The 17,539-nt window shown below is 37.3% G+C and overlaps 1 protein-coding gene across 1 annotated transcript in view; it reads left to right on the top strand.

Moving 5' to 3' along the window:
• JMY (junction mediating and regulatory protein, p53 cofactor) overlaps nucleotides 1-17,539 on the top strand; it is a 72,829-nt gene that overhangs the window by 37,636 nt on the left and 17,654 nt on the right. The window contains exons 5-6 of the mRNA XM_072859666.1: nucleotides 5,918-6,083; nucleotides 10,036-10,223. Coding sequence (XP_072715767.1) covers nucleotides 5,918-6,083; nucleotides 10,036-10,223 — 354 coding nt within the window. The remainder of the gene's footprint in view (nucleotides 1-5,917; nucleotides 6,084-10,035; nucleotides 10,224-17,539) is intronic.

Genomic DNA, 17,539 nt, shown 5'->3' with positions numbered 1-17,539 from the left:
TTTCATAATTCTAAGAGTACTTTTCTTTCCTGTACATTGAGCCTGAATCAAAGATACATTTGCTTCCAATGACTTTGAGTATTTAAGCATATCTTGCATTTCATGAGTGTCATTTTACTTTTGCCTGAGTTAGGTGCATCAGCAAAAGTATGAATTTTATTAAGGATTCTATTCAAGAAGGCATGAATAGCTATTTCTGGAAAATAAATCTTCTTTCTATAAGAAAAGGACAGTGGTACAGATGCAACATAATATTTTTCAGAAAAGTATGTTTCACCTTCGTAGCTTTCATTGTATCTTTTTTAAACTTTTTCTTTCTGTGACAGCTTTTTGGAAAGCCTAAGTAAGAAGCTAAAATCGGGAAATCTTTGAAGATTTATTTAAACATATTTGAATTATTATTTTTAATAACAGATTAGGAATGCTTGTGCTTTCTTCACTTTCAGTGTTCAAATTGGCAAACTAAAATTGGTTGCAAAAATGAAAAATTCTTTTTTCTTTAATCTTACATTAAATATTTGTGTAATAGTCCCTACTTCAATCAAAAGTTCAAAAAGACTTAGAAATAAAAACTATTTTAAGTGGTCATTGTGTTTAAAGAAAATAGAAAGCAGAAAGCTTTACACCCCGGGTGAAGTAATGGGGTGCATTCTATAGATGAAGCTTGGATTCATAGTTAGGCTTTTAATAAGGCAGTGAGACATTATTAGAAAATTACTCATTAACAATGATAACCTACTTTGGATTTAATAGTTATCAAAACCCACGTAAGTTCTTTTGAAATAACATTATTAGAATATAATTTATTTTTATACTTTTTTTTTTCCTAGAGAATGACTGGGTAATCTATTTTAAAGTGTATTAAAGAGAGCAAATCCCAGCATTTGAAGAAACTTTTTTTTGTTTGAAGGATTTTGTGCATCACTGACATTTAGTTCCCATTTGCTGAGAGAAAGAAAAAGATCAGGTATTTATGGTCATGTAGGAGACTCACTGTAGTGTTAGAAAATCAGAACTGAATTACCTTCTCTGGCAAACCATTTAGCTACTGTTTTCTAGGCATTGAAGATAAAAGCAGGATATTCTTTTAAAAAGATTAAAATGCTCGAGAATCTAATTTAGCAGGGTTTGAGTTGAGGATTAAGACAGAAGGAATGACAATTCAATGACAAAGACCAGATGTGACTGTTTATGAGGACACTTGGTGTTCAGCAGGTTGTCTATGGATTTTTGAACATTTAGTCTTGGAAAAGAAACAAGTTTATACAAACAGTGGTACACCCTTTTCATGGGGAAAAGATGTTTCTTTTAGTGTCTGAAATTTTTCTGATTGCCCAGGATATGAACAGTGACTGATCATCTTGACCTTATTTTTTTATACTATTGTATCCTGTAGTATCATGGCCTGACTATAGTTGACTCCTGATACTTAATTGGTTGGAGGAATACTTCTGTTCCACAAGTTGCTAGGTATGAGTGGGAGCCTGCCTTTTATCAGTGGTCAGAGTGCTCTGACCAGGTCAGAGTGTTTCCATTAAACCAATTTAGAAATTATTTAAAATAATTTTCTGTTGGTTTTGAGGATGAGCTTCCGTATTCACACTTAAAGACCTGAGTTGTTTTCTGAATTTTACTCCCTTCTTCAGAGATTTCTCAGACAGCAACAGTGATGAATTAAAATGAATACTTGAACTAGCAAACAGTCAGGATTCACATGGGATGGATTGAAACATGACTTTGTATTCTAGTTGAACAGTAACAGATCAGTTAAAGGGCTGGATAATAGAATATTTAATAATAGCTATTAATATGTATTGCTAGGGAAAAGTAATACACATTTTTACCGTGAACTCCATGTTAATTACTTTTTAAATGACAGCGGATGAGAATGACCATGGTCTTACAACCTGGTAGCAACACGATTGAGCCACCAATGTATCTGCTGGTACATCAGCAGATGCTCTCCAGTCTGTCAAATCAGGTATTTCCAGCAAAGGGAGAAGTGTTAGTGTCACTGCACGTGGACTTGTGAGATTTCTTCCACACCTTTTTTCCACGCGTTTCTGATCACCCAAGAAAGATTAGTTCTAACTGGAGCAGTTGCAGGGAGGGCTACCACAACGAAGCCGAAGCCAGGAACGGCAAGTCTATTTTACAAGAGGAGTTGAAGTTGTTTTGACAAATAAAATGAAGGCCGAGATGATACAAAATTGCTCTCCATGAAAATAGGGGAGTTGGGCCTAGTAGCCCAACTGTAGGGCCTTTTGCGATAGGACAAGGGGTAATGGTTTGAAACTAAAAGAGGGTAGATTCAGACTAGATAGAAGGAAGACATTTTTTACAATGAGGGTTGTGAAACCCTGGAACAGGTTGCCCAGAGAAGTGGTAGATGCCCCATCCCTGGAAACATTCAAGGCCAGGTTGGATGGCGCTCTGAGCAACCTGATCTAGTTGAAGATGTCCCTGCTCATTGCAGGGCAGTTGGACTAGATGACCTGTAAAGGTCCCTTCCAACCCAAACTATTCTATGGTTCTATGAAAAATACTAATGGGAATAAATATTAGCCAAGAGCAATGCGTGTTGCTGTTCAGTACTGGCACAAGAACAAATGGTATTATCTGATTGTGAATACATTGCAAATATGGAAGAAGTTTTCTGGCAGTTAGGACGGAGTATCTGGAACAGAATTCCAATGAGAGTAACAAACACAGTTTTGTGGAAGCTTTTTGTTTTGTTTTTGTTTTTACAAAAGCAGAATAAGAACAACAATAAAAACATGGAAATTATTTTAAGAACTTAGTTTATGAAAGCAGTTAATTTTAGATTTGTCTGAAAGCATTCCAAGGTGGTGGAAAGCTGGATTTGATGGCACTCACTTCTGTGTTCCATGTTCGATTATTTTTCTATTAATTTTGTCATCTATCCATGTAGTGTGTGTGTTCATGGTTCTTGTCAGAGGCTTTCTGTTTTAACCTATTGTATCTTTATTACCAATGTGTGACTTTACAGATGATATATTTCTACCCTAGAACTATTGAGAGACCTAAGTTCCTGCTTAAGTTCTTCACTTAGTATGAATGAGACAACAAAGACTGTAAACACTGTTACTTGAATTAGAGCCAGAGAGATTAAATTATTTGCTTGCATTAATGCAGGAAGTTGTGGCATAGCAGGAAATTGATCTTGGATCTCCTCAGTTCCAGTTCTTTGTCCAACTGCAGAATGTTTCTTTCCTCTAACATTATCACATTGAAGTTCTTCATGTTTCTTTCACTGTGTTGATCAGTCTGAGACCTACCAAGGATGCAGCAAATTACTAGTACAGATTAGATAGCAACTTGTAACATTAAGAATTGAACCACTCTTAAATTTTTAACAAAAAATGCTGAAATTTTCCCAAGAGTGATGATACTGTTTTGAATTATCACACATATATAGTATCTCACATAAAGTTTTAACATAAGTGGTTGAAATTAAAGGTCCCCATTTTTCTTTTCATGAAGGGCTACTACATAGCTAGGATATCTGCCTGAGAACCATATGACAATATTAAATTCCCATTGCTGTTGCACCTGAAAACTGACTATAGTGGTGTTGTACCCCTAAAACAGACCAGGTAGCTGGCAGCATCTGTAATGTATGCTTGTATTCCTTTATCAGGCAGACGCCACTGCAGTTGAATGAAATACTGAACTGCTATAACTTGATTAGCTGGTACTTTTGAAGATGGCCCATTTATGTCTCTGTGCAGTCTTTATACAAAGTCTGTGGACTTAAATTTGAGAACATCTTTTTTTAAAGAAAAAAATGTGTAAGTTCGAGTGAATTTCACAGTTCACTGACAAAGCAAAAGTTCTTAGTTGTAGAAGTTTGAATGACATTGCCTTAATTTGAAAAGAAAACCAACACAACGAACAACAAAAAAACAAACCAAAAAAAACCCCACCACATTTTGTTGCTACGGCATATTTTTTTACGATGAGAAAATCCTTTGAAAATGCCAAAACCCAGGATACCCTGCGTGACCAATGAACATTATCCCTCTTACATGGAAAAACTGCAAGGTTCAAGAGAATCAGTCCTTTTGTCTTGAAAACTAGTCTCTAATTCACTCCAAGTATGCCATCATTATGTCATTTACTGTTCTGGTCACAATTAGTAACTTAATATGGAAGCAGAGTAATAGAATGGTGTAACAAGACATTTTAGTGTCACACTGGACTGAAACGTATAAATCATACATTATTGATTGCAAGATTTATGATATTCACTTAAGGACTTACTGAGCTTTTCAGGCTAATAGTTGATACACAAAAGATGCATTCAGTGAATACACAATATAGTAGAAGAAATTCTTAAAATAGATGTTACAAGAGTTTATTCACAGGTCTTCTGTCTATCAGTCTTATATGGAAAGAAGCATAATATACAGAACTGTTTCCTTAGTGTTTAATTAAGCCGTGAAATCCGTATCAATGGATAATGATGCAGGTGCTAAAAGCATACATGCTATAAAAAAAGGGATAGGACAAATTTACGAAGTAAAATCCAGTAAGTCTATTTTGTATAAAAGGCAGCACTGTGGCTTAAGCTGTGCTGGAAGCTGTGCTAGAGGCCGGTGAAACATTTTAGGGAGGTAACACTGCACTGCCTACTATGTTTTGTCTTCCTGGGTATTTGCAGTTAACCTTTGTTCAAAACAGGGTATTGAGTAAGATTGATCTTTGGTTTAATTCAGTAAAGATATCTTTCTGGTTTAGTATAGTTATATTTAAACATGTGTGATAAATAAAACCGAGGAAACCCACTTCTAGCAATTAATTACAGATACAGTTTTACACCTTGAAGAAACCACCACAATGTAAAAACATACTAGCAAATATTTTTTAAAATGTATAGTTTGCTAGGTCCTGTATTTTTGCTTGGTAGACATCCCTTTTTAATGATTGAATGTCTGTAATACAGAAACTGGACCACGTTTCATCAGAATGGTAAGGTGGACAGATCACAAATCTTCAGTAAAATATAGAATTACTTTCATCCATCATCTGGGAGAAACTATTAGAGATACATTTTTGAGCAGGTAGAGAACTTGGATGTGGCCCTAACTCTTCTGCATGCAGCTTGTAGAGCTGCATGGCTTTGAATTCCCTCCAGAGTGAGACAGCACATAAGATTCCCTTCCGTTTTGGTATTTGTTAATTATGGTCTGAACGGCTAACTGTATTGAGCAGTTAAATCTTGTTTGTCTGAATGAAAGAGGATGGTTTGAATTCATTTTGGTTGTGTTGTGTCACGTCAAACATATGACACAAATAAGACCTAAAATATAGATAAATATTTTAATCTAGATCTTTTTTCTCCTGTGAAAGACTCCAGAAACAATAAAACTCCTCAGTTAAGTTGTCATTACAAGAGGATCAGTGCATGTAATTATCCCTGTTTCCACCACCTTTCACTTTTTTTCCTCAGTTCAGCTTTAATGGCAGTTTTAACTGTAGTTTTCTAGATGCCGTTAGCAAAACAACTTTTAGACTTTTTGGACTGAAGATAAGAAAATACTAATTTCATTATGTATCTTCAGAGAACCAAGTAGTAGAGTAAAAGAGCGGTAGGGATGTTTCACACGATGCACTATATGATTCGTCACTTTGACAGTGTTTACACCAATTACAAAGAGTAATCCAATGCCATGGATATTTTTATTGCCATATAGAAAAAATGTCAGATATTAAAGATGTCTGAAAGTGTGTGGCTGATCAAAACTTATCTTCTCCTCTTGATGTGTTCAATTTTAACATGTTACATTTAGGGTACCAGACTGTATCTAGCTGTAATAGTAATGTCTGTGGTTTTGTTCTCCTCATTATCCTGGAGTTGTGTGGCTTTTATTTTTTTTTTTCTTTTTCCATTTAGATGCAGAGCCTGAAAGGTGGTACAGAAGCCATAGCCCATTTGGACCAGTTAGAAGCTGATTATTATGATCTACAGCTTCAATTATATGAAGTGCAGTTTGAGATCTTGAAATGTGAAGAGCTGCTGCTGACAGCACAACTTGAAAGCATCAGAAGACTAATGTCAGGTGCTTTATGCATTTTAATTAAGATGTAATCTGTAAAAAATAATTTTCTTCCTAAGAGTCTAGTAAAGCCTGTGGGAATGAAATGAGAACAGATTCTTTACCATGTGAAGAGCTGGATCTTCTAACATAAGTACTGTTAAATTAAAATTTGCACCTGTTCATAAGGCATATACATACACATACAGAAGTTTTGGTCTGGTTCTCATTGCATGTGTTTGGAAATAAGCATATAAGATACTATGTAAGTTTTGGAAAACTAAATTCAGGGAGGAGGAAATGTCTTAATTACTGGACTTGTCTCATTAAAAATTTGCATTGGTATTATTCATTTCTTTGAAGTGATTGGTTTCAAAAGGTGTTCCTGCAAATCAGGAGTCCTTCAACTAAACTTTGAAGCTTGTTGTATTGCCATCTCACTGATTTAGAGCAGTGATGCAAACCTTATGTTTCCAGAACCTACTATGCCTTGTGTACTTACAAACTATGGAAATGGTACAGGTAAATCATAGAGCATTTTTGAATCCAGTTCTGTCCATTGGACCTTTCTGTAGTTAATGTTTTTATTTACACACGGTCTGTTTTATTGTTTAGTGCATAGGGCTTGCATAGCAAGTTTTGTTGTGGATAGAAAAGTCACTTGAGAGATTTGAAGCTGGATTTTATTGTGAGTTGCTTCTGGAAAAAGAGAAAACATAAGTATCACGGATTGTTTTCACTGTTATGTGAATCTCCTCCTTTTAGGCTTGTGATGGCAACAACTGTAACTGCATGTATGGAAGATGAGGACTGAAAACTCTGTAAATAACTTAAAGAAATGTGGCAGCTTTGACCGGGTGCCTCTGTGGAGAGCTAGTTAGTGCTTTAGAGATAGATAGTCTTTGTGCTTGGGAAATCAGACATTTAGTTTTGGTACTGAAAACGTGGTATGGTTTCCTTACCTGTGGACCGAAGGACATCCCTTGAACAGGAGGCTGAGAAGGAATGTGTATGAAAATCCTTTCTCTGTGATGTAATGATAGTAAAACCTAAGGGCCCTCAGAGATTAAGCCTGCTATAAAAACATTGTGGGTCATTACGACTTGTCAGAAATGTTTTCTCCAGAAATCTCAAAAAAAACCCCAACCCCATAACCTGACCCAAAATAAAACCCCCAGTAAGCTGAACAACCAACCAACCTCCTTCCCCCAGGGCAACAAAATAGTTCACTGTTCTACCCTCCTTTGCTGTTTTAAATTTGTAAAGTATTCTTTAATACAAAATCCAAAAGTGGTTGGGGGTTTTTTTCCAGTTAAAGACAGATGTCTATGTTAGAAGAAATTACTGTTTTTTAACAACTCTCAGTTAATATCCCATAGGACAGAAAATTAAAAATACAGTTCTTAAATGTGTGGGAATTTTGTTCAAAGGATGAAATTAACTCCTCAGACTTTACTTAGGTGGAGGGGATAGAACAATTAATGTGACGAATGTGAGTGGCTACATCTCTTCAAGACTGCTAATTACTTAGCACCTAATCAGCATCTAATCTGAATGAAAGCATCTAAAGCATATAGCGGTCTTTTAATATGCATTGTTTCCTATGCGGTCAAAGAGAAAAGAATGGTCTGTTGCATCTTCTGTTATGCTTCCTTTTTAAAGTGTGCTTGCAGTCAGTAAAGTAATAGCCTTTTAATTGTGCACATCTGTATGATTTGAAATACATGTGTCTTAGTGACTTGTAGAGGCTGTTGCTATTCTTTACTCTTTGACTGTATTGGCTCTGCAGAGATATTTCAGAGAGTTTTGGATTCTGTTTTGATTTGAGGGACATCAGCAGTACTGCTAATGAAGTCCCAACATAATTTTTTGAGCAGGTGATTTGATTTGGCTGCCAGTTGGTTGTAAGCTAGAAGAAAAACATTTTCTTTAGCGAATTCAGCACATTGGATCTGAAAAATATCAAATTATAACAGATTGTCATATTATAAACAACAGTAGTAGTTTTTTACTGTCATTAACCAAATACCTGCACTGAAATTCACAAAGTGTGAATTTATTAGGTTAGAATTTTAAAAGGTCTTATCCTATCCATACAAACTATTCCATACAAACTATTCTTACATCCTTGTAAGATGGTTTTGTGGTGGATGCGTTGCTGTCAACAGAGAATGTGATAGTAGGTTTCTGCTTTGGTTGGAGGGTGGGTTGAATGAGTGGAAATGGTGTTGATCATATCTAAAAAGGAATAATTCTAATTGTTTTATTGTAAGTGGTTGAGTCGTTAGAACCTTAAGCACTACCAAATTTATAGGCATTTCAAAAGTAAAAAAGTTATTTGTAGAAAACTCTTGGAATGTTTGATGGAGGTTGCAATAGAGTTGCCAAGTTTTTTTGGTTTTTTTTTTTTTTTTTTTTTCCCCCCAAACAGTAAAACATAATTTAACATTATGTTTTAGAACTGGTAGATTTGACTGGTTTGCAGCAGAGCTGTTGGGGTTTCACTTGTAAATTCCTGTCTTTAACTCTGCATGAAAGTGTTCTAAAATAAAATTTGCGTGTAAATTCACCCATTTTGTAAGTGCATGGCTAAATATAATTGTTGTTAGCCGTGAGCCTTATTTTTACTCACTGATGTAACAAAGTGGGTTCTAGTGACTTGGCAGTTTCATGTATAGATGAAGCTTTGTGTGTGGGGGGGTTTTTGTTGTGTTTTTTTTTTTTTTTTTTTTAACTAAGGACTAAAGTAAAGAATCTAGTAGGTCTGTTTTTATTAGTTTTTATTATAAGGTTAATATAGTGCTGTGCTTATAGTCCTCTTCTTTCTTTTCTGGTCCTGCCATGTCTTCTGCTGAGCTGAAATTAGCATGACAATCAGAGTTTTGGTTGCAGCAGAGACTGTACACACAAATAGCATGAAGTGACAACAGCTTTTAAAATGGACAGTGTACTGAAGAAAACCCTGCTCCTGTCCCCAAATAATCTAGTAGCAGAAGTAGGAGGAAGTTACGGTCTTGCTGAAAGTAGTTGATGAAGTTGAAATGAGAAGGTTTGGTGGTGCTGCAGAGTAGACACTTGACAGTCAGGCCAGCTGTATCTGCCTGTTTCAGCCAGCAGTGGTGCATATCCCTCTTGGTGTATTACAAAAATATCCTACTTGATATGCCAGTGAAATAAGGAACAAGAGGCCTTTGCTGCTTCTTCATCCCAGCATTCTGCAAGGATTTATAATCATCACTCTTTCCTTCTTGGCAAGAGATGAGAAGGCAGCATTCAGAGATGAGCTCAATGTTATACTGAATGTTTCACTCAGGAGGCTAAAAATCATGAGTGTTGATAAAACTATTAGTAATGACCTCCTTTTCAGGCTTGTAATGCTTTGAAGGATTGCGTTGAAGTTACCCTCCCTCTGCTGCCTCTGAGCAGAAGCAGTGACTGGGAGGTCAAAAGCCTCCTAAGAGAGAATTTTTGCTGTTTTGTTGTCTGATTCCCCTTTCATGAAATTAATAGTAGATTGTGGCAGAAGAATCTCATGCCAAAGACTTCAGAAAAAGTCTGTATATCCTGAACCTCATAGTGAAGACTAGAGGATATTACTGCGCATCGTGGGTCCCTTGTATTAGTTAAGAGACCTAAAGACATGCGTGGACATTGTGATCAAGTTAGGCTACAGGCACAAGCAAACATTTACAGTTGCATTTGTTTTTTAATGCTCTGAGCTTACCTGAATACCAGGCTGTGCTTCATTGGTATTGATTTCTGTTCTTCATATAAACTTTATAGCCCTACAGTGCTTTGCTGTTTAGTGCTTTTCCTCTGACCTTTTGATTTTTGATAGCCCTCTGAAAGGACTATAGCATTTTTCTACACTAAATCTTGCAACTCGGTGGGGGGGGATTGTTGTTGAACAAAACAAAATGTTAATCAAATACAAACTATTGATTTGACTTTTTCATTGCTGACATTTTTAAAACAGAGAAGAGAGATGAAGTGGTATATTATGACACTTATGAAAGTATGGAAGCCATGCTTGAAAAAGAGGATATGGCAACATCTATATACTTGCAAAAAGAGGAGCTGCAAAAGTTACAACAAAAAATCCGCCAGCTGGAAGCAAGGCGTGGACGTATTTCAGCCAAGAAAGCCTACCTCAGAAATAAGAAGGTATTATTAAATTGCAAATTTCTAGCATAACTAGCAAATTTAATAAAACTTCAAAAGGTTTATTTCAGATACAACTTCCAAGTCTCCCAGAATTTTCATGAGTTATATTTAATACTTACTGAAAGTTGTTTTATGGATTACCAAATACAATAGCATGTATTATTAAATTGATATATTTAAGATTCAGTTTACCTTTTAGCTTTAAAGGAAACTTTACTCACTTTGAAGTCAGCAAGTAAACTTGTTTCTATTAGCTGATCAAAATACTTTAAGGTGGAAAGTACATGCTAGAATGCATGTTTTACAGAGAGTAGTTTCATATATATTTGCGGAAGAGAATTTTCAAGGGTGTTTTCTTACTAATGAGTTTTATTTTCATTCTCTTACCTCATCCTTTTAAACTTATGTCATGTGTCACTGATACTCTATTCAGCAGATATATGTGAAATCCAGTGTATATTCTTAATTTGTAAAACTAGGTATGCTATTTAGGGACACTTTGCTTTTTCATGCGTTACGTGATTGGGTTGTTGTGCAGAAAATTGTTTTAATATAGCTGAAGTTTTGAAATTGTGTATCAAATGTATGTAAATATGTTCATTCCTTTTTTCCAGAATGACTTGTTTATTGTTCCCTAGCAGTTTGCAGTTACATGAATATGCATTATTAATGAGCAAGGTAGCTTAATGAGTAGAATAGATCAAAGTTCTGAGAGAGCATTGTAATACTTGTTATAAAATAGGTTTCCACCCTATACTATATAGTATAAGGCTATGCAGAAGTCTCAGTTGACCCCTTATTCTAGATTGGGATCAGGGGTTGGTGTGGTTGCATGTTCCTAGTCATGTCCCTTGATGTGGGAGGTGACCCCTTTATGTAAACAGTTCTAGTAGATTGAGGGTAAAGCCTTCAGGTCTTGCCTTCCCTTGCCTCCATAACTAATATAACTATTTCTGTACCTGAATCTGAAGCATAACAGAGTAAACAAAACAGTAGTTGATACATTTTATCTTTTGGATTTTTTTCTATTTCTTCAGTCACTGTCTTGTCTCTGATTAACACAATATGGAGAAGACTGAAAATAAATTATCATAAAATAAATGTGTCTTGTTAGCCAGTTATGGGAATTAGTTTGCTCAGAGTCATTGACTTTGTTTTATGTGAGTTTGTAAAAAGAAAAAGTATCAAGAACCTGGGCTTTTTCGTACTTTAAGGAATAGATCCTATCTGTCATTTTATGTTAATTAATATAGGCTACATGATAATAGTTATGCTATTTTCTCCTGAATGTGAAAAGACACTGCTGACAAACCTGTTTCAAAGCGACAGCCTGGTTGCTGTTCCTTACTTAACTTATGGGAGTTAACAAGTTGAGAAGCAACCCTGAAGCAGGAGTAGAGATATTTTAGCATGCCTTCTTACCTGTATAATGAAATAGTCACCTTCAGTTGGCTCATTTGTTTCAAGGTTATGCTGTGAGGAAATACCTTGTTTAAGCTGAAGGAATTAGTTCTAGGCTGTAACAGTAGTTTTAGCATGCCTACTTGTGCACCAAGAAACGATGCAGAGCTGTGTATGGTAGTGCTGCTCATAGGTCTGCGCGCGGGAGTAATATAGTCATGTCTCCTCAACATTTTGCTGGAGGAACACGGCTATACTACTTTCAGGACCTGAGGTAGTGTCTCCATGTGGAACTTCACTGCTGGACATCACAGCATGGACATCACAGCGCTCTCAGAACTAGTTCCAGCTCTCTACTGATTTGATTGCCCAGCATAGCATTATCTGCAATTGAGTGCTGCAGTGAGATACTTAGCTTTCAGCTTCTAAAGAAATCACAGATTAGAATAACATGTATTTAAACTTGCAAGGGGAAATTAAAGATTTTTATCTGAGCAAAAAGAATAGGCAGAATCAGTCGTTGTGTGCCATTTTGTGGCACTTGTTGGGCAGAAAAGAACATAGCCATTTTGATGGATATTTCTGTTAGAGGTATTTACTGTAGCTGCTCTTATTACTGCTGAATAAGACAGAGCCCTACTATGCTTAATAGTAATTATCTGAAAATCAAGATTCTTGTGGCTTTGATTCAAACATAAACAAGCTTTGTATCTTGAGTGACCATTCTAGTGATATTGCAAAACATTGTTAATTAACACTATTTATAGTGCCTGATGTGGGTAGTTATACTTTACACAACTGGGAGGAAAAAAGGATTCTTGTTCTGAAGAGTTTTCAGTTTAAGTTAAGCATGCAGAACAAAGGTACAGGTGGGATGCAAAAGCAGACTCTAGATGGTGAGAATGAGCACAGTGATGACTGAATGCTAAGTGGAGAAAAGAATGAGTTTTTGAGGGTGCATTTGGAAAGTACATACTATGTGGTAAATCTCTTTCTCAAAGTCTGTCTGTCTCTCTCAGTTAATAAGCATTTATTGTTGAACTGAGATGAGTGTCTACTTAATGCTTTTCAGATTGTGTTCCTGACCATGCTTGTTTCGGCAAAGTATCTAGAAACAGAACTGTAAACAAGTATTCTGTTTTGGATTGGGTTGGTGAGGTTTTGGTGGTTTTTTTTCTTTTTCTTCTTCTATTTTTTTTACGTTGTCAGTTCTGTGGTAGAAAACAAAAAGCAAGCTGTGCATTAAGTTGCGAATATCACTGTTGTGTGATATATTTAGAAATTACAGTCCTTGCTCATTATTAGGTCTTTGGCAACTGAAGATTCTCTTAGGAGAATGCCTTCTTTCTAGCAGCAGATATCATGAGTAAGAAAACAATAGGAAATGATTCTCTATCATCAGTTTTTATTTTTCAAAGGAGGTCGTTTCATCATCCGGGTATTTGAAAATCTTTTCTGTTGAGGAGATAACACAGTGAAAGGGAATCAATTACTCTGTGTGGAATAAGACTATATGCGATATAAACTTCTGTGACTATAGTCTCTATTAATTTTATTTTTCAAAAATTCCTTCCCTGTTTCTGCAGTTGATGCTTTTATTTTTTAATGAAGTTGTCAAATAACTATACCAAACCTTTATTTAGAAACTTTTGCTAAAGGTTTGTTAGAAACCTCATTCAGTTGTGATTCTGAATAACTGAGCCATCATTTTTTAAATTTACGCTTTTGCAGAGGTTGATGTTCTTTCACTGTACTACCATGAGTATAAACTCTTTATTCTCTTTTTTTTTTTAGACAAACCTATTTGCATTTGTTAAGCAATTATTTCCTGATGTTCCTTTGTGTTGATGACAGTGAGTTAGTTATTAAAAAAAAGATATTTTAATAGTGGTCTCATTATTTTTCTTACTTCTTGAAAGCTAGTTATGGATTTTTCATGCAGGATATCACTATTGTTATCCCAGTCTACCCCCTGCTGGCTGCACAGTAGTCTTAATTAGGTTATCATATGGAACAAGCAGCTGTTTTATTAGGGAGCTAGATTTATAGCAGAGACTGAAGGTAAAAAAGATGGTGTAGAAGGCGTCTAGAAAAATATCTTTGGAAAAATAGAGTTGTGAAGAAATTGAATTATTTTACATCCAGGAAGAGTATTCCTCATCATGAGCAGACTGGGAGAAGCAACTGGTTGATGAAGGTGTTTGGGGTATGTTCATAATGTACGCTTTGACCTAGGAAGCTTCCTTGCATGCTGTTGTGTCCCTTTAATAGGACACCTTTACTACTTCACAAACCCACAGTTTAAAGCATAGCCCATGCCAAAACAGGTGTTATGTAGATGCAGTGACAGCTGGCATAGGGTTACTTGGTATGCTTTCATATTATTATTATTATTACTATTATTACAACAATATAAGGGCATAACTACACAGAACGCTTATAGTAAAATACAGTTTCTGCACATACTGAGCTTACTAAATGAGAAGCTAACCTTTTAATTGGGATGCTTTTCAATCTGAAAGCAAGGCTCACTGGAACTAGTTAAATGTAATACTAATGCAGATCTCTTTTATGTATATTACATGTTACTAGTCTTAAACATGGTAGCTTATCCAGTGATGAGGGTTGAAATGGTTTCTCAGCTTTCCCTTTTTGTCTGTTTAATAGAAGTAACGATTTGATACTGTGAAATCAGTCAGGTGATTAAAAGAGAAATGAACATTACTTCTTGATGCTCTGTCCATTCCATACAGTTGGTCAACATCTTTCTTGAAGTGTGGCTCTCACTGGACATAATGCTCCTGCTTTCCCAGTGCTCAGAAGGAAGGACTACTTCACATTGTGCAGCAGGCTGTATTCCTGCTCATACACCCAATTATGATGTTTTCTTTTTTTGCCAGGGTTTGTTGGTTTATGTTCAACTTGTCAGCTGCCATAATCATCCAGATCATTTCCTTTAATGCTGCCACCTGGCTGGTTTTTTTCTTCATCCTTTGTTTGCAGTCACTTAATCTTGTCTACAAAAACCCTGCATTTGTCCCTATGAAATTGCAACCTTTCTTTTTTTGTTTTTTAGACCATGTCTGTAATTAATTAAGATGATTCAGATTTCTAATCCTGTGCTGTAACATCTTTTCAGCCCCTCCTAGTCTTTTTTATTATTTCAAGTCATAGAGATCTAATTACATTAAAGTAGGTTGTTTATTAGTACAAAGTCAGCACCAAATATGTTTTGGTCTGGCTTATCCTCTTTACATGCTTAAAATATCTTTCATTATTGCTCTTAATCAGAAAGATTTAAATACTGATGCTAAAGAGAAAATGTTTCATAAAAGTGTGCCCCCCAAGTATTTATGAGACATGTCAAAAGGGAAGAGACTGGCATGGCTGAGTCGAGACATGCTGATCAAACTAAAGAGCCAGAGAGAACTGCAGAGGCAGTGGAAGCAGGGACAGGTAACCCGGGAAGAGCATAGGGATGGTGCCCCCTTGTGTAGGGATGGGGTCAGGAAGGCCAAGGCATGGCTGGAGCTGAACTTGGCAAGGGATGCAAAGAATAACAAGAAGGGCTTCTACAGGTATATCAACCAGAAAAGGAAAGTTAAAGAAAGCGTACCTCCACTAATGAACAAGAATTGTGACCTAGTATCAAGAGATGAGGAGAAGGTTGAGGTATTCAACAACTTTTTTGCTTCAGTCTTCTCTGGCAACCGCTCTCCTCACCCCTCCCGAGTCAATGGACAACATGTTGGAGACCAGGGGGGTAAAGCCCCTCCCACTGTAAGAGAAGATCAGGTTCGTGACCACCTGAGGAACCTGAACATATACAAGTCTATGGGACCTGATGAGATGCATCCCAGAGTCCTGAGGGAAATGGCTGATGTAGCTGCCAAGCCACTCTCCATGATATTTGAAAAGTCATGGCAGTCAGGTGAAGTCCCTGGTGACTGGAAGAAGGGAAACATAGCACCCGTTTTTAAAAAGGGTAGAAAGGAGGACCCTGGGAACTACTGACCTCTCAGCCTCACCTCTGTGCCTGGGAAGATCAGGGAACAGATCCTCCTAGAAGCTATGCTAAGGCACATGGAGGACAGGGAGGTGATTCAAGACAGCCAGCATGGCTTCACCACGGGCAAGTCCTGCCTGACCAACCTAGTGGCTTTCTATGATGGAGTTACCACATCAGTGGACAAGGGAAAAGCAATGGATGTCATCTATCTGGAGTTCCGTAAAGCCTTTGACATGGTCCCCCACAACATCCTTTTCTCTGAATTGGAGAGATATGGATTTCATGGATGGACTGTTCAGCGGATAAGGAATTGGTTGGATGGTTGCATCCAGAGAGCAGTGGTCAACTGCTCAATGTCCAGATGGAGATCAGTGATGAGTGGTGTCCCTCATGGGTCCATACTGGGACCGTTACTGTTTCATATCTTTATCAATGACATTGACAGCGGGATCGAGTGCACCCTGAGCAAGTTTGTAGAAGACACCAAGCTGAGTGGTGCAGTTGACACACCAGGACGGGGTGCCATCCAGAGGGACCTGGGCAAGCTGAAGAAGTGGGCCTGTGTGAACCTCATAAGGTTCAACAAGGCCACGTGCAGGGTCCTACACCTGGGCTGGGGCAACCCCCAGTATCAATACAGGCTGGGGGATGAAGGGATCGAGAGCAGCCCTGCAGAAAAGGACTTGGAGGTACTGATGGATGAAAAGCTGGACATGAGCCAACAATGTGCGCTCACAGCCCAGAAAGCCAACCATGTCCTGGGCTGCATCAAAAGAAGCGTGGCCAGCAGGTCGAGGGAGGTGATTCTGCCCCTCTACTCTGCTCTGGTGAGACCCCACCTGGAGTCCTGCGTCCAGCTTTGGAGCCCTCAGCACAGGAAAGACATGGACCTGTTGGAGCGGGTCCAGAGGGGGGGCCACAAAAATGATCAGGGGGATGGAACACCTCTCCTATGAGGACAGGCTGAGAGAGTTGGGGTTGTTCAGCCTGGAGAAGAGAAGGCTCCAGGGAGACCTTATACCAGCCTTCCAGTACTTAAAGGGGGCCTATAGGAAAGACGGGGACAGACTTTTTAGCAAGGCCTGTTGTGACAGGACAAGGAGCAATGGTTTTAAACTAAGGGAGGGCAGATTTAGATTGGATTTAAGAAAGAAATTCTTTACAATGAGGGTGGTGAAACACTGGAACAGGTTTCCCAGAGAGGTGGTAGATGCCCTGTCCCTGGAAACATTCAAGGTCAGGTTGGATGGGGCTCTGAGGAACCTGATCCAGTTGAAGATGTCCCTGCCCATTGCAGGGGAGTTGGACTAGATGACCTGTAAAGGTCCCTTCCAATCCAAAGCATTCTAGGATTCTAAAAAATCCAAACCAAACCTAACATACATTTTCTCATTATTTTGTAATACTTTTTTATATCTTGTAACATACATTCCTTGTTATTTTAGAAGACTTCTAATTAAACTTAACACATAGAGAATAAACTATAAAGGTATATCAGTAGTAGTATTACAAAAAGTCTTTCAGATTCTTTAATAAAATTCTGAAGCTATCGCTGTGTCTTTGAAGTGCAGAAATGAGGTAGTTTGTATTCTGCAGTTACAAATTAAATGGATTAACTTTTCCAGCTGTATTAATTAAACTCTTTTCATCAGGGAAAAAAACTCCACAAACAAACAAACATAAAACCCAGCAGTATTTAGCTATGCCTATACACCTTTGATGAAGCTGGGACAGTATTTCCACAGAAACTCGGGCTCTTGTTGGAGTGTTACCTGTATACGGTAGCAACATCGATGGTCTTACTGTTTAGGAACATTCAAGACAGAATGGTATTTCTGTTCTACACAGGAACACTGGCTACCTTTTTATGTGATCCCAGTATGTCCATAGTCAGCTTGTAGGAGAA

This window comes from Ciconia boyciana, chromosome 4 (assembly GCF_034638445.1).
Source record: "Ciconia boyciana chromosome 4, ASM3463844v1, whole genome shotgun sequence".
NCBI lineage: Eukaryota > Metazoa > Chordata > Aves > Ciconiiformes > Ciconiidae > Ciconia > Ciconia boyciana.
This window is presented reverse-complemented; position numbering and strand designations above follow the sequence as displayed.